We start from the raw sequence: 24084 nt of genomic DNA, 5'->3' as shown, positions 1-24084 counted from the left end.
TGGTTGCTCTTACGTAAGCCCCCAATGGCTCATCCAGTTTGACCTCAGGCTTCCTTTTGCGCCTGCAGCCCAACCAGGAAATTAGCTTCCGGCACCCGCTGCTCTTGCGCATGTGACACTTTTAGGTTGTGCAATTGTTTGGGTCCGGATGTGGCACAAGGACACTTGCGCACTCGCGCATTGGGGGCTTCTCATGGCTAATGTAATGGTGCACCATACGGTACAGCAGGGCAGAAAGGCTGAGTCGTCATACGGATGGTATGCACTCGGACGGGTGGGATGTGAACATATCCAACGGTGCAGGCAGGACACGATCAGTTCATGGTCTTCACAGAGGAGCTGCAGATGACAAAGAGAACCCATGCTCCGCCCCTGAGACCAGCCTCCCCGTAATTCAGGGGGTCCGCACATCCCTCGAGCCTAAACCCTCATGCAGACACGGGGCCCGCCACAGAAGGCAGACAACGTCTGTTAGGCTGAATGCTTTGACTACTTCAGCATCACCGCACCCTTGGCTTTCCCCGCCTCGGCGCCTTCGTCTCTGAAGCAGGAATTCATTCTCTCTGTTGCGCTGCCCAGTAATTCAGATTCACCTTTGCCGGCAGCTGGCCGACGAGATGGCACAGTGGTCTGGTGGCGGCGCTCTCGCGAGGAACGAGCGCGAGCGCAGTGGCGATGATGTGTTCAATGCACGTCGGGCTGCCGAGAACAAACGGCGAACGCGAGTGGACCCGCTCACGAGAGACCACTACAAAATCGGCTGGGTCAGCGCGCTTCCTATAGAGCTCGCTGCGAGTGTGGCTCTTCTCGACGACCGCCACGAGCCACTTCCGAAGCTAGATGGCGACAGCAACGCCTACGTTTACGGCACCATAGGCGGTCACAATGTCGTCATGGCGCACTTGCCGAACGATCTGCCTGGTTCTGGTAGTGCTGCTAATGTCGCCGCAAACATGTTTAGAAGCTTCAAGAACCTTCGGTTCTTGCTTCTCGTTGAGATCGGCGGCGGCATTCCACGACCAGACCACGATATTCGGCTCGGTGACGTGGTCGTCGGTCGCACGATGATTCAACATGAACTTGGCAGGGAGGATTCTGGCGATGGGCTAGAGGATACCGGCGATCCATACATGCCGCCTCGGGACATCAGGACGACGCTTTCGGCAATCAAGGTTCGCGCAGAAATGGGGCAAAATGCTCTACATGGCCTTCATGACCAATTGGAGAAGCGCGGCCTCGTCAACAACGAGTACTTGGATGGAAACCGACTAGAGGACCATCTTTTCAAGGAAGATTATGACCATCTTGACGGGACGCAGGAGTGCGACAAATGCGATATTGCGCAACGCGTGCAGAGAACATCAAGGCAAAGTGCCGACCCGCAGATACACTATGGCATAATCGCGTCGGGACCCCAGGTCATCAAGAACGCCAAGGTCCGAGACGACATAGGGAATCGCCACCAAGCTCTCTGTGTGGAGACGGAGGCTACCGGCCTGATACACAAATTTCCATTCTTGGCCATCTGTGGCATCTGCACCTACGCGGATTCTCACAACAACGACCGCTGGCAGAAATATGCTGCCATGGCGGCAGCCACGTACGCAATCGAATTCCTTCGAAGCTGCCAGTCCGTCGAGAACTAACCGGAGCCTGCGTCTACAATACATACACGGGCATTTCGTCGTGTACGCGTGTATGAGAAGGGTCCTCTACATAAGCGGCCGACTTGCTCTCCTCGGAGTTGCGAGCCGCCTGATAAAACACTTTTCGAATGCCTTGACTGTGGCAAACGCGTAGCCCTCGCATCCTGCAGGCGACTTCTAGCCTCCACTCAGTAAAAAGCTAGCACGGCATAACACCTGGCAGTAGGCCGCAGTAGAAGTCGTGCCCCAGCTTCTGCTCTACTAGCAATATCACGAGCTCCTTTAAGTCTTCATCTTTTGTCTTCTGTGACAACGGTGCCCATGGTGACGAGGGGCGAGGTCGGGAGCGACCTTCGGTACGCTCTGCCTTGCGGATAAGTCTAGTCAGCTGGAGGTTAGCTCTGTGCCTGGCGAAGTAGTTGGTGCGGACGACATCTGAGAAGAATAGATCCTGATAGTGATCAACTCGGGAAGTAGTTTCCTTGCACACCTCTCCGGCTTGTTGCTCCTTTTGCGGCCGAAGACTAATAAGCATGCCTGGAATGGCAATATGCCTAGTCCAAGCACCCTGTGGCTGACCTTCTCAAGGCGTGCTACCTGGACTTATACTGGCGTGCTCTCCTTGGTCCGTTCAGCAGTTTGGAAACGTAAGGCAGACAGATACGGGCATGCACCGCACGACTATTCCTGCCTCTGCCCTTATCGTGGGCGACTCTGGCGCTTGCGGCTCTCGCCCGGGTCTGCGACGGCATGCTTGTTGGGACCCCACATGTTAGAAGGCTTGATACCAGACACGCCGGCATCGTCGTAGCTTCTTCTTCGTGATAATATTGTTAAGGTGTACCGTGCGCCAGAAGGGAGTATGGTAGGTGACTATAGTGCGTGAATCTACAAGCTCAGGTCAGTACTAAAGTAGACACAGCAGAGCTGATACAGACGCTTTGTGCGCGCGTGCACGAAAACACTTATTTCTGGGTTATCGAGTTTTTGGACACTATCATTGGTAAAGGATAGCCCACTTGTCTCCATTGCGGAGTGCAGGGGCGAGCCTATCAAGGGTCGGGGCTCGAGAGTGTTGGCAAGCTGACGGCTCAGTTCGGCAAATATCTGTGCGACCAGGGTCGGGAGCCAGGCGCTTGTTGTGCTCATGCACGGCAACACAAAGGGCGGCAATAAGCTGACCCGTGCCGACGTCGCGGTAAAGAGTATGCAGAGCAGCAGCATCTCGCCAGCGAGAAAGGCCGCTCACAAATTGACGATCCGGCGAAATTGCGAACGAATCAGGCCGCCCAGCAACTCCCCACCCCACAGCGAAGCGACAGCTGAGATTGATACCGAGCAAGCGGCCGGATGTGAGTCCCTTGGCCAGGAGCGACCGTCAGCTGCTGATCTGCTCTCACCCAAGCATCAAGCCGTAGAACCCGCCGAGATGCACCGTCGTCGCCCAGCTCTCCGGCGAACTTCCACCAACGACACGTCTGGATCCCTGCCGAGTCCTCATCTGAATTGCCTTGTCTTGCTACCCTGTTCAGCACCCAGCCGTTGGCTGGCGCCTTCGTAGGTGAAACTGGCCAGCTGCTGACTCCAAATCAACAACTCCATCACTCCTTGAATTCGTCCTTTGCAATGAGCCTGCTATCCAGAGCCTTGCCCGTGTGTGTCTTGTCAATCGTCTCAGAATTGCGCCGCATCGTCATCATGACGATATTAAGCAAGCCCACCAGGTTCTCATCCATTACGTGCGCCGCCCCGTCGCTACCACTGCCCCCGCAAGCCTCGTCACCAGCTGGACTCACTGGGGGCGACAACGCCAGCGGCATCGGAGCAAGGAGATACTCCCGGAGCGCCTCGAACTCGGCAAAGATCTTGAAGTACAGCTGCCCAGCGAAGAGGTCCAGCTCAAGCATCACTTCCACGGGCATATCCCGCAGCAAGGACTCTGGTGCCAAAGACGGCCCAGTGTACAGATCGAGCCTGTCCAGGCTGCGCAGCCCTTTGTTCAGCAGCGGCGCGTACCGGTGCAGCGTGACCACGCGGGACTGCTTGACCGTGTCCATGAGGCCCTGGACCTTGTATGGGCTGATGATGACCATGTGCTTCAGCGTGCGCTTGGGGCAGATTATCCTGGTTCTTGGCTAGCGAGGCTGGAGGCGAGGGCAAAGATGGGGCGCGTCCGGGGAGAAGGGGAGGGCACTGCTGCTCGTCAAGATCCATTGCACGGGCCGCTGGTACGAGTCTGAGACATAGCCCACGGCCGGCAGCTTGATGGTAGCCTGGAAGTCGCGCGTGCAGTGCATCCGGCCCGTGACGGGGCGATGGCGGCGCAACTGGAGGAGGTCCTCGCCCGCCGAGGAGTCTGCGAGGGACTCGTAGACGGGGATGAAGGCCTTGCTTGCGGCCGAGATGCTCCCAGTCTGGATGAACGTTACGACGTCCGCGTTGATCGTGTGCTTCCGCGGCTCCGCCTTGTCCGGCCGCTCGAGCTGTCTCTGCTCCTCGACCTCAGGTGCCAGCTCACGCTCCCACTATTCCAGGAGGATAGCGGAGGAGGATGCGCTGGTAGCGTCGAGATCTTGGCAGCGCTGGGAGATGAGCCGCTGAGTCTTGCTCAGGGTGAGTTTGGCCGAAGCAGTAGAAGTATCTGTCTGCGAGACTGGACGGTATCGCGTCTCGAGCAATCGCGTCTCGAGCAGCTGCGCCTCATCCTCGAGGAATTCTTCGGCCAGATCCTCGGTGAAGGCTAGGTCTGACGGCTGGTTTCCATGCATGACAGCACCAGTCAATTTGTCGCCGCGTGCTTGTGCCCACAGCTGGCTGTGGCTCTCATGTCGCCTGCGCTGGTTCGCCCAGAGTGCCGTGTTGCGCCGGGCGCAGCGCCATGTCTCGGAGATGGACCAGGCGAGGACATCGGAAACGCATAATTTTTGCGTAAAGTTCCTGAGGCCCATGAGCCGGTTACTCTTGCGTTGGATTTCCTCTGGCACGCAGAAGTCGACAGACTGGCCTCTGCCTAGTTCACGCATACGCATGCAGGCTATCCCGTGTTGAAATGACATGTTAGCACGGTTGTCTCGTAATATGACATCAATAAGACTCTCGGCCGAATACTCACCTTGCACAAGTCTGTCCTTGACCAGACCTCTTCGCAATCGAAAGGCTGATAAGGGAGAAGAAAGAGGAGTGGGAACTTGGCTTCAATGTTTCCATCTCGCTACCTGTCACGATCCAACGTGAGGGTTTTGCTACTGTATAATGCAGGTGGAAACAGACCTCTCGATTGACAGGGCTGGCCTTCGTCCCCATCGCGGATAGCTTCAACCATGCCGACACTGGATGGGGGGCCAGCTTCACATCAGACGCCTTCGTCGTCTGAGCGGATCGCAAATATAATATCGGCCAAGAAATAATCTTTGTCCCGATGGCGAACAATTGGGATAGATTGGCCGTGATGATGTGATCCTGCCAGGGTTGAGCCCAGCTCAGAAGAGACTACTCCGGGATACAGAGCTCCTGGGTCCATTTTTGTGAGATACCACGACCCTTGAATACAGGAAGATGGAGACCGCCATTCGGCTGTTGTGTCCCTGTAGTCGACCACAATAGGAAGGGCATTTGGATGAAGGCTGCGGCCAGCACTGTCGAGAAGGCATTAATGCGTTGCTGAGATCTTTAGTTGTTGAGTGTTTAGGCACAACCTGAAAGGCTGTGCGAGAGGTTGCGGAGTTGCAGGTTGGGCAAAGCACCCAACGCGAACTTTCTGGGCAGAGATGGAGGCAAATCAAGGGAGCCGTTTCACAGGCCATCATCCGGCTATAAGGCAAGAACCAAGCGCTCCCTGACATAACGCAAAGTCCTCCAAAGATGGGTCGAACTACAACCGCTTACTCGAAATAACTAGTGCTACTGCCCAGAAATAACTACTGTCCATCAGTTTCTGCCTTTCTCACACCTTTTCCGGTCGCCGCACCTGGGGCCAGTGGCCCGTCCAGTTCTGCAGGGTCTGGCCGGCCGCCGTCTTTCCTAACTTCGGTTCTTGTCAGTTTCCTCTGAAACCCACTTCGCTGGCTTTTCTCCTTGGTATGGTCCACGGAAAGGCGCAACACGGAAGTGCTTCTGCACAACGAAGCCAATTGCTGCGCGGTGAGGCTTCTCTGGTCCATCCACCTCCCCCACCGCCTGTTCACTGTCCTCCCCGTTCTGATCCGCCAGGCGGCGAAAACCCTTGTTCGGAGGGGTCGACCTCTAATAGTGGTACTGCTGACGGCGAAAAGTTTCTGCGGCAACCGGAAGGACGCATATAGACGAGTCGAATCGGTACACGGCGGGGTCTGAGAGAAGACCAGCGGCAGCCATGGGCATGGTGTAGTGCCAGGAGTAACGTTCTGACGGATAAATCATCGAGCGGGTATGAGTGACCCTGGCCACCTGACTGGGATGCCCTTGTCGTCAGGTCGCAACACGTCCTTGCTGTTGCCATTGACGGTCGGTGCTGCCGCATCGAACGCTGGATACTCTGGTGTGTTCCGGGTCGAGCTATGGGAGACATTTGAGAGGAGGCGGACGAGGCTTCCCCGCCAAGGATCGCTTTCGGTGCCTGAGGCGGTGATATCGGCCTTGCCACAATCGAGAACGCCGGCTTCGGTCACACCATCTGGAACTAGTAGCCAGGGGCCATTCGACGGGTCGTTAAGCCACTGTGCAATAATTTGGGGAAGTTCTGCCTCTGTTGTCCTAGCATCTCCTAATTCAAGAAGATCGGCGATAGATTTGAGATCTCCCAAAAAAGCCCCGCGCGCCTCCGCGCCTATCCAGAGCACTAAAGACCGCATTGGTATTTCATCTGCTTGGCAACAACACTCGATCGCGAGTTGCGACTCTCCCACGCTGGCAGGGCTAACCAGCTCAGCACGGGAGCCAGCCTTGGATCTGGCGCGTTTCAGTATTGAAACTCCTGCCAGTCTTTCGCCTTGCGGGGGTACGGAGTCCGGATCGGGGTTGAGAGGAGGTATCGGGGTTGAGAGGAGGTATCGGGGTTGAGAGGAGGTATCGGGGTTGAGAGGAGGTATCGGTCGGTCGGCGGACAGCTCATCGGTGAGCATGTTAGAGTCGATGATCGTCTGATCTTCGAAGGGCGGTCTACGCCAGAATAGAAGGATCATAGTGATGCCTCACTACGAACCGATTCTCAGTTGTTATTGTCACTCAGACCACCACGCCATCTGGCGGCGCGTGTAAGCTGTGGCGGAGTGGAACTCCATAAGAGCCCTTTTGATCGGACGCAATTTTGGGTTTAAACCTCGTGAGGAGTCAAACAACCAGGTTGACTGTTTATTATAAATAATGAAATGCTCTACTACTACGAAACTAATCGTTGACGTTGAAGACTGAGCCATAACTCATACTTTTCTTATCACACCTTGAATCATACTGTAAAGTATCTGCACGATGGTGTCTAGTGCGCATAGGCATGGGTCAACTAATGACAGGTCAAGTGGTGATGCCATTCAGAAGAGTGGGGCGGGATGTCACCTGCAGCTGCCTTGCAGCGACCTACCCCGACGCGCTGTCAGCTTATCATACACGAGTGGTGCAGACAGCCACATGTGGCTGCCACCCTCCGCCTGGCGCATCAGAGTGCCGCAACATATAAAAAACTCTGCTGAGCACAACAGGTCTATCTGACTAAATATGGAAAATGGATGACTTCTCTGCTACGACGAAGAGTCGTTTCTCGGACGATTCTAGCGATTCCTCCGTTTCGCTCGTTGCAGTCAGCGCTGCCGTTGAATCCGACCCGAAGCAATCGGGTCGGGCGTTGCTTTCCCGGCCCGCCTCCGTGGCGAGTCCAGTACTCCTCAAGGAGCTCCCGGCCGTGATGGAGACGGAGCTCCAGCGTCCGCGAATTGTCCTCATGGCTGTAGCCTCTCTACTTGGCGAGGTAGTCGAACCGTGTCCTGCAGCGATTGGGGCGATGATTTGAAGACGTATTATATTTCATATGCGTCACCGATGTGACTGTCGATGTGGTCATGTTCCACTTGCACAGGAGCTAGCCGGGGCGGGGCGCCGTTCGAACGAGTTCTTCTGGTGGTGCAGTGGAACTGATTGGGCGAGGTCGCGAGAGGATGGATGTTGGCGGTCGACGGCAGCTTCAGGCAGTCAGCCCAGCGACCAACTCGTTCCACGACGTCAAATGGGGCCAGGGCGCTGCCGTGAGAGCTTGCGTGACGGCTCGCCAGGTAACCGCTACCCATCGTGAAGCTTCAGGAACACACGGTCGCCGACTGCAAACTCGAGACTCTTGTGCTCGCCGTCATGTCTATCCTTGGCGCGTGGGATTGCCAAGTTCATTGTCAAACCGGTATCCCTAGGGAGCTTCGTCACGGTGTGCCGAGTGGTCTGGCAAGTTCTCAGCGGCAGCGCCAGCCAGCACTTCAAGCAGTCCAGAGATCTTAAATCCGGGAGGCTGTTCATGAGTACTACACTTAAACCCCTCGGAATAGGCGCAGTTGAGGTGCCTTGGCAAGCGAGGGAGAAATCTAGACCAGTGATTTCGGCCGTCCGGTTGTTAAATTTCGACAACCCATCAGCTCGAGGATGATGAAAAGTGGTCTTCACCTGTGGGGTGCTGAAGGTGAACCAACGGCCACGCAAGAACGCTAGAGCGAGAGTCGCGGTCCGGACGCTGGGATGTGGAAGGTTGCACAGTGCTCAATTCTTTCGGCTTGCTCGTGCCTGATGCTTTGGCTTTTGGCGTAGCTGCGCGGTTTGGTCAGCGGTTGCGGTTGGGGAGGGCCTTGTGCCGGCGACCTCTCAAGCGTGCTGGGCGATGCTGCTATGTGTTACAGCGCATCACACTGGCTCTCCTTGGCGAGGCATGAGAATAGAAGCTGGAGTAGGGTGTCGACCTAGAATTCCAGGCCACGATCGTATAATACCCCTACGGCAAATGCGGCCCACCCCATCTGCGACTGATCTGAGGATGAGAGCCCTGGCAGAGGTTCGGAGATATGAAACAGCGACCGGCGTTGGACGAAAATGCTAAACGTATATCTGTGCCCACAACTTCACACTTAAATTCAGTCGAGTTATCGAGGGAACCCAGGGAAGCGAGGTCTGCGACAGATCGTCCATGGCGTCGGTGCGAATACCTCAACGCAGCTTCTTGTGAGCTACATCTCAGCCCCCAGAGCCTGTGACGTGCTTCTGATGACTAGTCTCGTTGGCCTCTTGATGTCTCGCCAAGATCGCGGCAATCCTCTTGCTACGACGTGGAGGCTCGATTTTATTCTGAGCGGTTTTCGCGACGCGTGCTTTTTGCCGTGAGAACTGCTTGCCTCGTGTTTTGGACAGGGTGGCGACAGCCTGACGACGAGCTTTCTCCCTGCCCGGGGAGTCTCGATGTGTTTGGCGGGATGATCTCAAAGGCATAGACATAGCCGACTTCTTATGTATCGTCCGTACGGGCTTCACCCAGCCCTCTTCTTCCTCTGTTTCAGACTCTTCAACGACTTCTTCACCAAGAGAGCTTTGCAACTCTCCCAGCGTCTGCCTATTGAGTGGGTATATCATGTCGGCGCGCCTGCTGGGTGGACGATTGGTGATGCCTAAGTGGTCGTGTTCTGGTGAGGCACGGGCCAGCGCGGCATGGCTCAGAGTAGAGCTGCTGCCCTTGACACAAGGCTGCGGCGTGGAGGTCGGATTCGGTTGCGCGGACTCGGATGATGATCGTGGCCTACGTCGGGTCCTGGGTGACTGTCGCCATTGTTGTCGCCGTGAGTTTTTCCCGTGTGCCATTAGTCCGCAGGACCGACTGAACAGCGTGACGGGGGTGGCGATGTTGATCATCTGGAGGTCTTGCGCAGTTCGTGGCACAAGACGCGTTTGTGGGGTCACTGCATTACGTAATGCAATTTCGAAGGCCTGAGCGCCACGAACAACCAAGGTCAGCCCCGTGATTGTTGCATGACAGCCACTGTGCCAGACTTCTGCCGCCGTCCTTGCATCTGGCATATGTCCAAGCACGCTTGTTCACCGCAACGCCCTTACTCATTCGCCAGCTTCCCTTTGGCTGCCTGAAGCTCGTATCCACTATCACCTCAAACTTACCACACGCTGTTCACACGATAAGCCCCGTTCGAACTAATTGGTCCGCATATGAGCTGCTACTGGTAGAATTGGTGTGAGTGGGCCCCTTAGTTCTCGCACTAGTCATCCATTCCACGCAACCTAAGCGCTGGCCCAGCTGACCAGCTATTTGAGGGAAGATGGCCGTTGCGGGTCCAGCAAGGGCTGAAGAAGGACTCGTGGGATGCGGGGTCCTGATTTGGAGCAGACACTGTTCTACAACCTATCTTCTTCCAAACAATCCCAAGATCGACACAATCTGCCATGTTTGAGAGCCGCATTTACAGTCAGCCCTATCACTGGGAGAATAGCGACGGCTGGGTCTCCAAATTAGCCTCCCGCGATCCGAACATAGTCATTTTGGTGCAAGTCGACGATGCTTCTACGCCGCAGTTCATTGAGCTAAATCGACACCTTGTCCGTCACACCACCGTTAAAGAATTCCTACGTGGATCGGAAGATCGTGAGCTGGAAGAAGCATGCCAGGTGTCGTTTGTCACCACGTCTGAACCGGAGCAGAGCTCGGACAATTCTGGCGCCGTCTTCATGCTTTCCCGACCAAAGAACGGCAAGACTAAGCGACAGCAATACCGCGTACCAGAGGATCATTTTGTCTTTGGAAGACAGGGGCGAGCCACTGACTTTTCCATCTCTGCTAGAAAGAACGTGAGCCACGCCCTCTTCTGGATTGGCTACGATGAAAATAGTCGCCCAATTGTCCAGTCTCGTGGATCCTCTCAATACGATATACACGTCAATGACATTCTCCTCCAACAGGATGCGGATACCGATACCGCATGCCTATGGCTGAATCCCCACCTCGCAAACGAGATAGAGGTTGTTGGTCTCGCGAAATTGAGAGTATATTGCCGGAACGTCCGGCTTCTTGACGATCCCATCGTCCCACAGATCGCTGATTCGAGCGAAATTGAAAGTTCGGTCTACAGCCTTGCTACCACTGCCGTTCTCGCATCGTCAATGACAGCACCTGGATTCACACGTGAGGGGCCAAGCCTTGTGTTCTATCCACACCGAATTGCAAATGAGGAGTACTTGGCTCTCGATATGTGCACAGGTTATGAGTATATCGCCCGGTATACTCCTGTGTCGAATATCAAGCTACTGAGGCAAAATGTGTGTGATTTTCAAGATCTTCGTGTAAGTATCCTACCAACCTGTTCCAAGTCTCTGAGCGTTGCCCATAATGGTAGGGCCCTACAGGATCTGACTTCGCGAGCACGATTAGGTTGACGGGAGTTTCTTAATACCCACCGCCGTCCATCATGTTTCTGGGGTCAACTGCCTATTGGTCCCTTTTCGACCCGGTATCTTGAGCCTGCAAGCCATATCCAATGACGACCACTATTCTCTAGCGGAGCGCCGGGTTCTGGGGGTCAGACTCTTCCGCGAGCTACTTCGCGTTATTGGCCGGCTTCATCGTCAAGGATTCAGCCATGGTCGTCTGAGCATGAGGACCGTGCTTGCTGTGCCGTCGCCTTGCGATATTGTACCCATATATATCGACTGTTCCTCCCTCACTCTCGGAGACCCAACGTTGTTCTCCAACGATTGCCTGTCAATCTTCAGCCTGGTGAGAGACTTCATCGGGGAACCATTAGATGAGCTGTGGACTCAGGACTCGTCTTTAACGGAGATCTGGAAAAACTATCTCTCGAAATCTCCAGGGACTTCTTGGAAGCGCACAGTTATCGAGATTGGACGACAGCTCAATCTATCTGACCAAAAAAGCTCCGATGGTTGGGATTGTTTAACGGTTTACAAAGACGTTCTTGTTTCTCCAAGCGGCAATCGGGTTTCCACCACCGACATTGAGTTCTTCCTGCTTATGCAGGTCAGTGTTCAACAAATCAAGGATGGCAAAGGACAGCACATTATCAATGCCGTCCGGAAATACGACGAGGACGGGACAATCGCAATCACCGAGCTCGAAACAGTCATTGATCACCTGAGGAGGAAGCACAGTGTTTCTTTTTACTTTGGGGAGCTTTCTCGGTTCCTTGAGAACCCGGGCCGCACCTTGCTGAGAACCGCACAGAACATTCCTTACCACCCGTCCTGTGGTCTGCTTCAGCTTGAGCCCATACTCCATTTGGCGCCAGACAATGAACGACAAGGACTGGAGAGCTTCTGCAGTGACTTGTATGAGCTTCGCGGACATCAACCGGGTGTCTTCGTGACGCTGCTACAGTTCCAGCAGATCGCTAAACACCTTGATCTACAGTATGAGCCAAGAGACCTCGTAGAGCCATCTAATAGCATGGCCAGGTACTCATCGCCTGACTGGTATTTGGTCAGTCATCACCAGTTCTGTGGCGTCCAAGCTGTTGGAGCACTTGATAATGTCGTGGCCGGAAGCACTCAGCCTCACACAGGAGAGATCCTGCCACGAATCACAATCAATCGCGCTGCGCTTTTCAGTTCATACCATTCGCAGAGCAGGGCTGGCATGGGCACATGCTCGGTGGCGTCGTCAGAGGACCCGTTCACGTTCAAGTTTAGCACTGCTCGAAGACCTCTGGCAAAGACCCAGGCAGGCGAGATTGCACGCAGGATTGATGGGCAAACGCTTAGCACCACCCCTCAACAAGATCTATTGCCGGATCAGGAGCGGCTGCAGCGATGGTTCGCAGATTCTGGATCACGACGCCGAAATTCCGGCATAACCAGGACTAAAAGACCTTGGGAGGGTTGATCCTCACAAGCATTTGGGCCAGGTGTGTCAGAGTCCATACACAAGGGTTCGGCCTATCATGACCCTATTGCTTCTTGCTCGCTCTTCGGCAAACCACGACACTCCAGAATTGAAGGGCCTTCGGCATAGTTCGCCGAATCCGAGACGGTGGGTCGATGAGAGTTGGCGTTTCCAGCATATCGAATCACAGCCGTGGCTTAACGGCTCAAGCCCCTCCGTCAGGCTCTACAAGGATATATACAGAATTTTGGCCAATGGAGACGCGGTTGCATAGTTGAATTTATTCATGACATGGAGAGGATGAGAACGCGGCTTAACATTTCTAGTGAAGATATTTCTGAGTAACGATTTGTGGCTATAAGAATGCGTTGCCACAAGGAATAGACCTTGTAACAAAGAGTTATGATCAACAAGATCGCCACTAGCCACGGAGCCGCCTGGCCAGTCATATATCCTTCTGCCGGGCGGTGAGCTTAAAACCTTATGGGAATCGTAGAAGCACAAGCCGATTGAATAGTCGCACTCCTTGCATGAATAGCGCACAAATTTGTGTCCACGAACAAGGCTATGAGAAAGCTCTCGGTCGATTCTTGAAACGTTCCTATTGCTGCGGACTGAAATCGCATGCCGTTCCTAAAGCTTGCAGTAATTTCACGTACCTATAGGATTACGTCAGGAGGATTTATATAACACGAGAGATCATACAGTACAGTACTATATCGGCAAGGAACTTCTACCCAGTCGACAAGGGGCCCAAGCCGACTCTTAGCAGTCGGCTCTCTTGATAACAAATCACGGATGCATCAGGAGCGACGCCGATGACAGCGGACGGCATTTTGCTCCGAAAGGTCGTCACTTCTTTCTTCAGTAGCGATCGAGAAATTCCTTCTGGTCAGTGGTGGGACATTCCTGGACATAGCTCATCTTGCTGATTCTTCCCTGATATGCAGAGATTCTGTTGGAGATGTGGGGCGTGTGGACCCCTTGGTTTTCACCTAAAACAGCCCTGTAATAAGACAGCAGGTGGGTTTGCCGTGTCCCATGGTCGCCCACGCTTATATCCTGGCAGCGCACATTTTGAACTTTGACGGTATCCTGCAAGCCTCTGTCATCCGTGACAACTAATGTAACCTTTCAGCACACTGCATGCTCCTGGTCAAGCTGACGCCCTTGCTTACTGTATCATACACATTATGCTGGAAGGCCATGGTGTGAATCACGTCCATGAGTTTCAACCTTGACAGCGAGAGGGCGATACTGGCAACTATGAAGGGACTGCTCGTTTGGATGACTAGGCAAACGGGAATCATCAGCTTGTCGTTGACAGAAGAATGAGACCGAAAGCTGCTGAGGCCTCCGAACAGCGTGATGACCCTGTCGAGCCAACAGCTTACCTCCTCTCTTAACTAGGATTCCAGGTTCCAGGTACACAAGCATAGCCCAATACTCATTTTCGCTTCCCTTCGGTCTGTGCGCCACACAGTGATCTATCCAGCACATTCCTCGATGATGCCTCGGAGTACTCTCAAGGCAAGGTCGCATCCATAAAGCCTGAATGCTAACGTAAAACATCACTTCGTCTCGAGGTCGGTACAGCCCTGCGACATGCCAAAAACATGGCCAACTACAGGTACTTTCCATGACGAACCAGGCAATATACATCTCTTTGGGGCAGCGTCTTGTAAACTCCATGAGTCTCGAACAACGGAGACCCGGTAGACTGCCCCCCCCCCCCCCCCCCCCCCCCTTCCTGCCCCGGGACTCTCATCTCCTCTCATTATGCCTCCATTTACCTGAGGTTTAGAGAACGCAGAGTGAGGAAAGAAGACGAGCAGTACATTCACGTGTCTCCTCTGTCTTGCGGACAAGCAAAAAAAACCCCTCGGTCGCCCTCCTCCTGGGGAGGACGGTTTGTATTATACTAATCCAGTCAATCATTTGCTCATCTCACTGATAAGAAATTCATACCATCAAACCAATAGTCAGTGATCTCTGGACCGCCCAAACCAACTTTTAGCCCCCGTAATATTCTTGCCCCAGTTAGCGCTTTCAACCCGGACTCAACACTCACTGATGCACTATCGAGTGAGGAAGGATAGCGAGTACTGCCCGTCAAATAGGTAAGTTCGCGGCTCAGAGATCGCTGGCCTCCAGGATTTCTGCCGGGAGGAATGTAGGGGCGGAACATTTCCGAGTGTGCTTATCAGCAATGTAATCATAGTGTGCAATGGGATATTCCCACCTGAGAAGTTGGGAATGCCCTCGTCGCCGGTGCTCTGCAATGTTGACTGGGGCGAACCCTGCCCAAGGTCAAGATGTTGAGCGGCCAGAGCTGGCAACAACGATACTTGTTCATGGATATTGGACGCAAATTAAGGTTGGAAAGCCATACACCGTTTCTTGCATTAGCCAGAATTTGACTATGATACAGCACCACGTTCCTAAACACGACCTTGGTCAAATGACAAGCTTTATTCGATGACCAAATTCACAGTCAAAGACTGTGCTTCAATCATAAATACCGCAGCGTGCCCATTGAAAGTCGAGTATGGCCGACATCGTTTCTCTCTCCTCTGCCACTCCCTGGGTAAACAGGGCTGCGCTACCTAGTACCAGTCCCAGACCTACGAAAATAGGAAAGATAGGGAGAATGCCATTCATCATGTTCATTACAATGTTTCTCGCGAGCAGTGCGGTCAATGTCCTTGCTCTTGTGCCGTCGCCAACGCCGCAAGGTAATGCTTGCCCAGCATCCTATTGCTCTGTGGAGTCGCAGTTCCATCCCATCATCCTCCAGGGGATAACATGTGACGACTGGACAATGGGCGGCAACGTTCCTGATTGGGCTGCACAACAATCCGGGTGGTTTCCTGTGATCAACACGACTAGCATAGAGATGCTTGCGCGCTACGCATCCAACCGGCCGCAGTCGCCGCAGTGGGATAAAGGACATGACCTGATCGACGCGCTGGATAGAGTGGAGCGCCTTAGTAAGGACTCGTTGTTATCCTGGAATGGTATCCTCTATGCAGCGCTGACGGAATTCTGGCGTACTTACCGGATACCGCTGGCTGTGCGTGTTGGTGAACTTGTGGAAAATCGGAGAGACTCGCTACTGACCTCGTCTGAGGCTCTAGAGATGAGCGAATACTTGTATTTCCAGGGAATGGGCTCATCCTATGTTCCATGGATGAATGAGACAGACCACAAGGTGCGTGGTCTAGCGACACGCGTTAATTGTAGTGGCCTGCGCGAAGGAGGTCCATACAAGAGATTGCTGCATTCCGCTGCCGTGTTTCATATGCTAGACACGCATTGTACGCACGATCAGTGGCTTCTCGGCAGCATATTGCATAACATCAATACAATTAAGTGGATCGCTTATGCGATGAAATGGTCTTCCATAGAGCTGAAAGCGGGCCTGATGAAAGAACGCTTATACATTATCGGGCGGGAAAGAGACGCGGAAAATAGTTCGTCACGGTTACCAATACAAACAACGGCGGTGTCAAGAAGCTCCCCAGTGGCTTGGATGTAAGGAGCTACAGTACTAGGAACAGATAACATGGTCAAGTGATACCTATTTAATGCCAAGATTAAGCATGGAGGAAAGGTGAAACTGTGGCTTAGAAGTTATTACGTAGTTTAAGTAAACAAATTATTAAAGCGTAGACAGGAAGTAGCCTTTCCACATAAACCCTAGTATTGTTTGCATCCAAGCCAAGTCACCACGACTGTCCATTGCCGGAAAGTCTTTCGTGCACAGTTCTAAACTTCTTCCATGGCGTCCTCTCCATCATATGCATCATCCGCATGGCGCCGCTTATACCATCGAACCTAGGGCCAAACATACGGCAATGGCTTTCGGGATATGCCGCCACTGTACTCAACGACACACTTGCGTCACAATCGCCCTATTGATTTGCGGACTCACTCTTCCACTAGCCAACCAGTGTCTCGTTCGTTAGCAAGACCCGAACATCCAGCTCTCTCAGCGAAGGGAACTTCGAACGAGCCAACGATCATTCTGAAAGACTCTGGATCTTGAATGCCAGTGCATGCTGAGTCAGAAGAGTGTCTCCCAGTGGACAATGAGCTCACCACGAATGAAACTTCGCTGAGTGACTCGGATCCATAAGCAAGACTGCGGCGTTGGTGGAAGCCCTCGGGTGTATGCCATTAGCTATCAGCCAAGCAGGGGCATACATCCGATTGCGAGCGCCGCGAACATCGATCGGCGAGTACTTGAGGGAATTCTGGAGGAGTGAGCATCTGGAGCTTAGTCTTCTTAATAGGGACGAGGGCGACCTTGGGCGAGACCAGAACGCGTTGAATTCGATCGCTGTAACATGGAAGTTCTCGTTCGAAGCTATTCGATCGGAGCAGCCATCAGCAGCCAACCTACTTTCCCTTACGAGGTTTTCGACCGGCAGGGCATCCCCCAGTGTCGATTTGCAACCGCCTTGAACTTTTAAGGGGGCAGTCTTCCCCTACTGCAATAGAAAAAGGTGTTAGAGAGGCAGTCAATAAAACAAGGAACGTATTATCAACAGCAGCTTAGCCGTACGCTTGCTTCCGAAATGTGGAAGGAAGTTCTGGGAGACGATGAGAGACAGAGGTGCGACTCGTAGACCCCGCCGCCCTGTCGAAACCATCGATGAGACAGACCCCGTCGGACAAAGGCCCTTACTAAAAACCAGAAATTGCGAGCCGTGCGACGGCTAAAATGGCCGCGTTCAAGGTGCTGGAGAAGTGGGCTAAGCCTACATCCAGGCAATTTTTCTTTGGTGCTTGCTCACCCTCACGATTGCCATGAGACACAGTACAGCAAGCCGGTATCATCGCCACTAGACTGCATTTGATCCAAGACGCCCTCAACTCTTACCCTGACATCTGAGCATGGCCTGGAGCGTTTAACTGGTTTCCAAGACATGAGTCAAGGCTTAAACAAAGGTTAGATAGATAGGCTGTCGCGAACCATATGCCCCTAGCCGTTATAGTTTCCCGACGTGGATAATTTTCTTCAGGACTACAATACGCGGTTCCTGAGAGATTCCAACTCTATGCTTTTGAAAGCCAGATGGCGGAGTCCTTCGTCATCTTCGACAAGGAAAAAAGGGTGCACAAGCGCCGTCGAGACATGTTACCTGTAACATCAAGCAGCCCTCTCCCTTGATGACAATAGCGCTCCCGGAACTGCAGGAATAAATCTACGCCACGGCTTTGGAGGTTTGAAAAGCCATGCCTTCGGACAAATTCGCCAGCATAGTAGGTGCTCGAAGCAATGATGACCTTTTGCAATCCCAAGGGCTCTCAAAGTTTCGACGCACAGTTCGCTCGATATTGTACCGAGTCCTATGAAGGACGAATCGATGACACACTGCATTCCCCTGCAATCACGCAAATTTCCGCTCAGCCGTCTACCAACCCAATAAGCGGACACTCCAGAGTGCATGCATTGTAGGACGCCTGAGCGCGGTCGATGCCTGGCCAGTGGTCTGAGCATAGAGAGATCATGCTTCAAAGCAGAAGCATTTGGTGCCTCTCACATGCGTTGCTCACAAGAGCGCGTTTCAGTTACCGATCCACCTATCGTATTGCATCTCTTGCTCCATGTCCCTCCCTCAGGCGGTCCAGCACACGGCCATCACGAGAGAGCACTTGTATCCACGCCACGGGGTGTTCTTGTTCCTATTGTTCTTGATTGCCCTCCTTTCTTCGCTGGCACTCTCGGCATGCTATTTCTTCCCTTGCCAATGATTTCGGGAAAAGCCATTCCTGACTGCCACCCTGTTTCGCTGGTACGGCTCCATGATGACGTGGTAGTCGGCAAGCATCAAGACGACTGTCGGTGGGGACAGAGATCGTGTGTGGCGAAGTCTCCGATCGCCAGCCGCTTTTCTGTGCTGCCCCGGGTCCAGTAGCACTTCCCCGCCTCAAGCTTCGTGACCTAACTCTTGCACGCCGTTATTTCCATCCCGTACTGCTCCAAGATCCACTAGCATTTGGAGAAGCCATATATGCGGGAAGAGTCTGTCAATATGAGAGGCTTCTCGCGGCTCTCGCATGGGGCGCGACTAACGAGTCTTCGTGCCTGGATGAAGAAGCCTTTGCTGATGCATCGGCGGCCCAAAAGGACCACCGGTGGACGCCTCGACGAAGAAGCGCTGGAACCAGCCACTGAGGCGTAGGAATATGAAGCCCCGGCCGACGGTGCTACCGCCGGCCAGCTTGTAGGTGAAATGATTCGCGATTGGTACCGCGTTCGAGTACCGCAGGTAATCTCTGTGTTGTCAGAACCCCCCCGGGGTATTGTGGATTCTTGACCATAGGTAGGCAGTGTTTGGGGGAAGTCCGCAGCTGAGAAAGTACTCGGCACACCAGGTAGTGCTCCGCCGTCATAGTTGCCGTCGTCGTTACAATGGTCGTCCTCGTCGTTCCCGTCGTCCCCGCGTGTGCCGGGTTTGCTCCCCTTAGTCGCGCTGCTAGGCGAGCTATACGGTCTACGCCGAGCTTTGCTGCGGCTAGAGCGCCCACGAACGAGTCGAGATCCCTCCCCCAGTCTCCCCTGAGCATTCAGGCCAGTGGTACTCCGATCGGCGGATCGTACGAACGACGATCTGCCACCCGTACCCGTCTGGTGTTAGCCGCCTGCTCAGTAACCGAAGCCGTGAGGAAGACCGGGCGGCGGCAGGCCGACGATGTGCTAGCTTACCTCTTTGACGACGTCCCTGACGTCCTGATTGCGGGCCAGTCACTGCCAACCTGCTCGCCTAGCCCCATCTCGGCCGCGTATGGCCAGGACCAGCAGCTTCCGGATCTAGGACCTGGGGCCGCTCAGTATGCCGTGCCTATCCTTGGCCCTCATACTGTCTGGGTGTGTCCCACCCTCCTTCTTTTGTAATGGCCAGGATGGTAGCGAGCTCTCGTAAAGCCCCGCGTCTTGTGATATAAGAGGAGGCCGATCTGGAGGCGGACCTACTAGTGTCGGTGCACCTCCTCCGTGTCCTTGGCCCTCCTCGCTGCCTGCTCCGAGACGTCGGCTGCCGGGTTCCTGATCCTTCACGGCGTCCAGAGCCGCCCAACACGCTCGCGGATCCTCGCCTCGGCGATTTGTATCTTCTTCTGGGCTGCCGTGAGGGCTGCTTACCGGGTCTTCGAGCAGACGGTATGCTTGTTTGTCGAGAGGTCCACCTCGGCCGTGCGTCGTGACGATGGCGCCAGCCTGTCCCGGGAATGGTCTCCAGCTCGCTTTGCGGAAGTCCTTCCCAAATCACCTTGGCATTCCACATCTAAGAGGACAGAAGAGAGCTACATGTCACGATCAGGCGTCGGGGGGGCCACGCGTCTAGTTGAACTCTTCTACTTTGCGTATCTTCTTTTAGCCCTGAAAATCGAGGACGCTTTTCTCAGTGGGTAGTAGCCGCCCGACGGGGTCCCCCGTAACGCGAGGAAAGCTATTATCTTCGAAATCCTCTTCTATCATTGTCCATTCTTCTCCCAGCGGCACGAAGTTGTAAATGGCTTGGCTAATGTCCAAGGCGAGAAGATTCGGAAAGCCAGGGTCAGGGTAAGGCACAACCAGGGGTAGGAGCTACGAGGAAGATGCGTCTACAGCGAAGGTCAGTCTCCTCTCTGCGTTCATAATTGTGCAATACCGTTGCACGTGACCCCAGCTGACGACAGTACGTGCGACGCCTCGGACTCGGAAAAGAGAAATGCAAGCTCCAGTCCGAACAGCTAGTGAACATCAACAGGGAAATTGTAGGAATCTTGACCGTGGTCATGGCAGGTATGGCGGCAACGTCGCGATACGTCAAGGTCTGGCGAGTATTGAGTCAGCAGCCTGCTAAGTATACCTCTATTTGCCCTATTTGCCCTTGCTCCTGGGGAATGGAAGTGCGTTGCTTTGCGCACTCCTCATGCACTTTCTTGGTTAGAAAAGGGGCTGAAATGAAACGGGCCTGCTACGTGCATAGAGCTTTCACAAGATATTACATGTCCAACATGTGGGTAACAGGCACAGTGAGGCAGGCACGGGGGACTAGGAATCAGTCGCATTATCGAGACGCCGATGCAATAATACATTCATTGACATTGTCTACATGCCGACCTTACGAATCTAAGGGCGATAGTGCTTTACATTTTCACATATCCGTGGCTATGATGTCTGGAAGTATAGATAGATAGTGCTCTGCCTGTTGTTTCTTGACCTCAAAAACGTCTTTTCCCGTTACCTAAGTTGGCGCGCATAGACTCATCTTGCTTTATTTTAGCAATTTCCTCACCATACACAATGCCCAAATCAAATTGATGGTTCAAAGTATCTTTCCATGGATCAGCAGCCATTCTAATGATATCTTTCAAGACCAAGGCAAGTGGGCAGTTCTCGCATTGTTCTGCCTCGAAATCCTGAGACAGCGTACTTAGCTGAGGGCTCTTAAGTTCCATGAGAACCATGGATGTAAAGATACCGTGTAGTCTGGCAGCATCTTTCTCTGCATCTCCTTGGGAGCGCTCTTTTGAAACATCTTCAGAATACATGGCTCGACCGACTTCAGACCATACCAGGTGTCGTACGATTCTTGGTAGTTCAGAAGTCAGCTCCCGCTCAGTTGCACGGAATTCTGACAGAACTTCGAATTCATCGTCGGAGCTATCTGTGTCACTGCACGCGTTGGTAGGGGCTTTGTCTACCTTGCTCCTCGCAGAATAGCATTCTTGCGACTGTTCTTTTTCCCCTGGCTCTATTTTTAATACCTGCGGGAGCGTATATTCCATAGCAAGTTCTTCCTGACCTAGTCGTTTCGGTTGCCAAACTAAGGATTGACATTTCGTACCATGATTTGAACTGTAATCGATAGCGCTTCTGATTTTAGCCCGCCTTACTATTTTAGATAATGCCTCGGGGCGGCGATGAATGGGTATTTTCTTTTCACTCCTGGTACGCGTCATGGCTAGGTATTGTCGACTGGGCAGTCTTCTTATACCTCAAAATAATTCCTAGTAACTCTCGGAATTGGACGAATTTGTCATTCAATGAGAGCTACAAAACCTTTCACAGTTTAATTTACGCACAGTGAGGTAATGCTCCTCATCACATATCTTGCGATGACCGTCAACTACCGACTTGGCCTGCCTGGCTCGGCGACTTCTTCTGACTATTGAGGTCTTCCCCATTGCCTTTATGCTGATCGTCGATAGGTGATTCAAACTCGGTGCGCGAACGCGTCCTTTAATCAGCTGAAATGGGTATGGTGCGGGTTCTCGCCGGCATAGATTTCGTCGTTCTCCACTTCCTAGGTGGGAGGGATCCTGAAGCCTTGAAAGGCCTGTAACACAGCATGCCGCCTGGGTAGTGGTATCACATAAGACTCTGCCCATTGCATCAGCAAAATGGACGTTTGCCATTGTCAATCTTTCGTAAGTGAAACTCGTGGATTCCTCGTAAGGCGATAAAGTGGGACGTTCGTGATTCCAAATCTGTCAGAGTGCGTAGCATTACAGAGATAGGACGCAGCTTGGGGTTGTAGAGCTCCGTATTGCGCTTTGCGGAGCAGGGGCAAGGCCTACTGCATGAGCCTGTCGCTTGCGACCCTAAGCCGAGACTCCACCTAACATGTCCCTCTGTCGGTGATATCCTGAGGCTCGAGAAATGCTGCGCCGCGCGTGATAGACAACGACTTTAATAAGGCCTCGCATTTGCGGCAATCACGGTTTACGGCTGTGTAGACCTACCGTGGACGGTATCCGGGAATGTATTACGCGCTTGACAGTCCCTGCTACGGAAGGATTTGTCGGAAAGTGATGTATGGTTACCACTCAGCGATAGAAACTGTTTGTAGAAAGGACGTATGCACCGCATCTCGGGCTGAAAAGAACAAGCTCCGGCGTCAGCGTAGTGATTATAAAGGCCTTCCATCACATAGCTGCCGCTCTTATATTCTCTTTGGACCAGACAACCAGGGACCCGACATCTGAAGAGTGGCTATTATGGTAGCATCTCGCCGCGCCAGTGACTATTGAAGTATTGGCCTTTTCAATGTAAAACTATTCTCCATCACTCAAAGATGGCTATTTACGGCACATCACTCTCGTTCACCTCTTCTCTTAAGTTGCCTCCTTCGTTTCCTCTGTGGCTGCTGACGCCCTGATTCCAAGTAATAATGGCGTCACTTAGATAAGATGTGTCTATTGATCCTCCTTGCGCAGCCGCCCTCGGTGGGCAGAAGTCCCTGCCTTGTAGCGAATGTGCTTTATTGTGCGAGAATTGATCACGCGGTCTCTAAGTGGGCGTGCTAGTCCGAGGAGCCGCACCATTTCGGCCGTATTGTGAAGGAGGCGTTTACAAGTAAGAATGACATGACGAGACCATGGCCCTCTGCGATGCTCTACCTTGACAATATGATTTACTGTACTCGAAGGTGCTGGACTAGACGTATGCCCATGTTTACCAGCGGATTTGCTCACTCGTGGGAGTATCGAGCTATCACGTCAGGTGTTCCTTAGAATACATCTTCTACATATACAGCCCTGTGAAGGCTGCTCGGGCCTGGATGCACGCGTCGATGATGACGGTGGTCTGGACGATACACATGATAGACCATCACTATTCAAGCCAGTTCCTGTTCCGGCAGGTGTGGCGCATTGAGTGAGACGACGAAGGATTCACGTGCAAGGTGTCAAGAGGAGTGATAGACAACGGCTCGGATGAAGGCCTCCTCGAACATACTTGTCCCTGCGGGTTGAACATGCTTTCCCAGATCGCTGTGAAGGACTCTGGCTATGAATTCTGCTAGCAGAAGACTCGACTATTGCGGTTCAAAAGAACCTCTCACACATTAAGGACGATGCCGGCGAAAGACGCATGATAGACTCAAGCAAAGATGACCATATATAGACGGGGGCGTAAAAATACTTGGACTGAAGCACGACTCTATACGTCCGACCACTAAAAGTCAGCAGAAGGAGAATCGTCGTTCGTAAAATGTACCAATCTTATTCCGCGAACACCATTATTCCACGCACTACGATTCGTATTACGTGAAGCCACGTAGATCATGAAAAATAAGGCATTGCACAATTATCGTTTGTTTTTTGGCGAATTCTTTATTATTACGCGAGATCAGTAATTATGATCTCATCGCTCACTTTACAGCCTAGTACATGAATACTTAAGCCTATTGGTGTCTCTAATCATTGACTGCGACAAAGGTATGAAGCAAAAGCACTACAAGAAGTTTATGGCTTCTGGGCCGTCCCGGAAACTACTAGCATGCTCCATTACGGGTCTTCTGTCGTTCATCGCTTGCGTTCTTTCTCGGAACTTGCTTTATGGATCCCTGGCACATTTTCTTATTTCGCTCGTTACTCTAATACCTCTAACAAGCACTTTCCAGCACCTACTTAGAGAGCTTGTCTGGAAACTTCAAAAAGCTAATCATGAGTTCCTGAGTCTGTTACTGAATGGAGTTCTGGGGTTAGTGTTTCCCATCGTTTGTATCGCAAATATACTAAAGAGACTTCTAGAAACTCAATTGATCTCTCCTTTGCGACTATTGCAGTACTGAAGGGGAAGCCTTTAGTAGCACAAAACGC

At 53.0% G+C, this 24084-nt stretch overlaps 10 protein-coding genes across 10 annotated transcripts; 4 read left to right on the top strand and 6 right to left on the bottom strand.

Moving 5' to 3' along the window:
- Positions 1 to 475: 475 nt before the first annotated feature.
- Positions 476 to 1928, top strand: B0I36DRAFT_340924 (nucleoside phosphorylase domain-containing protein). Its single transcript, XM_046155979.1, has one exon. It carries the CDS (start codon positions 618 to 620, stop codon positions 1644 to 1646), a length of 1029 nt encoding a protein of 342 aa, XP_046004246.1. The 5' UTR covers positions 476 to 617; the 3' UTR covers positions 1647 to 1928.
- Positions 1929 to 3247: 1319 nt separating this feature from the next.
- On the bottom strand, positions 3248 to 4168 carry B0I36DRAFT_400498 (uncharacterized protein; the record flags this gene model as incomplete). The annotated part of the gene is made up of 2 exons (XM_046161675.1): positions 3248 to 3754; positions 3956 to 4168. Coding segments are annotated over 2 exons (720 nt in total), but the record flags the coding sequence as incomplete, so codon positions are not given.
- Positions 4169 to 4171: 3 nt separating this feature from the next.
- B0I36DRAFT_356384 (uncharacterized protein) lies at positions 4172 to 4968 on the bottom strand (the record flags this gene model as incomplete). The annotated part of the gene is made up of 3 exons (XM_046157624.1): positions 4172 to 4680; positions 4759 to 4838; positions 4862 to 4968. The coding sequence occupies 3 exons, from the start codon at positions 4966 to 4968 to the stop codon at positions 4172 to 4174; spliced, it is 696 nt and encodes a 231-aa protein (XP_046004244.1).
- A 1072-nt stretch (positions 4969 to 6040) lies between these two features.
- B0I36DRAFT_356383 (uncharacterized protein) lies at positions 6041 to 6805 on the bottom strand (the record flags this gene model as incomplete). The annotated part of the gene is made up of 1 exon (XM_046157623.1): positions 6041 to 6805. One exon carries the CDS (start codon positions 6803 to 6805, stop codon positions 6041 to 6043), a length of 765 nt encoding a protein of 254 aa, XP_046004243.1.
- A 1953-nt stretch (positions 6806 to 8758) lies between these two features.
- On the bottom strand, positions 8759 to 9478 carry B0I36DRAFT_55484 (uncharacterized protein). The gene has a single exon (XM_046163018.1). It carries the CDS (start codon positions 9441 to 9443, stop codon positions 8826 to 8828), a length of 618 nt encoding a protein of 205 aa, XP_046004242.1. The 5' UTR covers positions 9444 to 9478; the 3' UTR covers positions 8759 to 8825.
- Positions 9479 to 9768: 290 nt separating this feature from the next.
- Positions 9769 to 12599, top strand: B0I36DRAFT_55467 (uncharacterized protein). Its single transcript, XM_046163017.1, has 3 exons — positions 9769 to 9828; positions 9914 to 10931; positions 11020 to 12599. The coding sequence occupies exons 2-3, from the start codon at positions 10038 to 10040 to the stop codon at positions 12484 to 12486; spliced, it is 2361 nt and encodes a 786-aa protein (XP_046004241.1). The 5' UTR covers positions 9769 to 9828; positions 9914 to 10037; the 3' UTR covers positions 12487 to 12599.
- Positions 12600 to 12959: 360 nt separating this feature from the next.
- On the bottom strand, positions 12960 to 13145 carry B0I36DRAFT_257182 (uncharacterized protein; the record flags this gene model as incomplete). Its single annotated transcript, XM_046151001.1, has 1 exon — positions 12960 to 13145. A coding segment is annotated over one exon (186 nt), but the record flags the coding sequence as incomplete, so codon positions are not given.
- A 2015-nt stretch (positions 13146 to 15160) lies between these two features.
- B0I36DRAFT_356380 (uncharacterized protein) lies at positions 15161 to 16534 on the top strand (the record flags this gene model as incomplete). The annotated part of the gene is made up of 3 exons (XM_046157622.1): positions 15161 to 15697; positions 15961 to 16020; positions 16328 to 16534. The coding sequence occupies 3 exons, from the start codon at positions 15161 to 15163 to the stop codon at positions 16532 to 16534; spliced, it is 804 nt and encodes a 267-aa protein (XP_046004239.1).
- Positions 16535 to 18907: 2373 nt separating this feature from the next.
- Positions 18908 to 19906, top strand: B0I36DRAFT_356379 (uncharacterized protein; the record flags this gene model as incomplete). Its single annotated transcript, XM_046157621.1, has 2 exons — positions 18908 to 19363; positions 19472 to 19906. 2 exons carry the CDS (start codon positions 18908 to 18910, stop codon positions 19904 to 19906), a joined length of 891 nt encoding a protein of 296 aa, XP_046004238.1.
- A 727-nt stretch (positions 19907 to 20633) lies between these two features.
- On the bottom strand, positions 20634 to 21329 carry B0I36DRAFT_356378 (uncharacterized protein; the record flags this gene model as incomplete). Its single annotated transcript, XM_046157620.1, has 3 exons — positions 20634 to 20647; positions 20724 to 21246; positions 21327 to 21329. 3 exons carry the CDS (start codon positions 21327 to 21329, stop codon positions 20634 to 20636), a joined length of 540 nt encoding a protein of 179 aa, XP_046004237.1.
- Positions 21330 to 24084: the final 2755 nt, after the last annotated feature.

This window comes from Microdochium trichocladiopsis (assembly GCF_020744255.1).
Source record: "Microdochium trichocladiopsis strain MPI-CAGE-CH-0230 chromosome Unknown B0I36scaffold_16, whole genome shotgun sequence".
Taxonomy (NCBI): Eukaryota; Fungi; Ascomycota; class Sordariomycetes; order Xylariales; family Microdochiaceae; genus Microdochium; species Microdochium trichocladiopsis.
The sequence above is the reverse complement of the archived record's forward strand: the minus strand, read 5'-3'. Positions and strand labels throughout refer to the sequence as shown.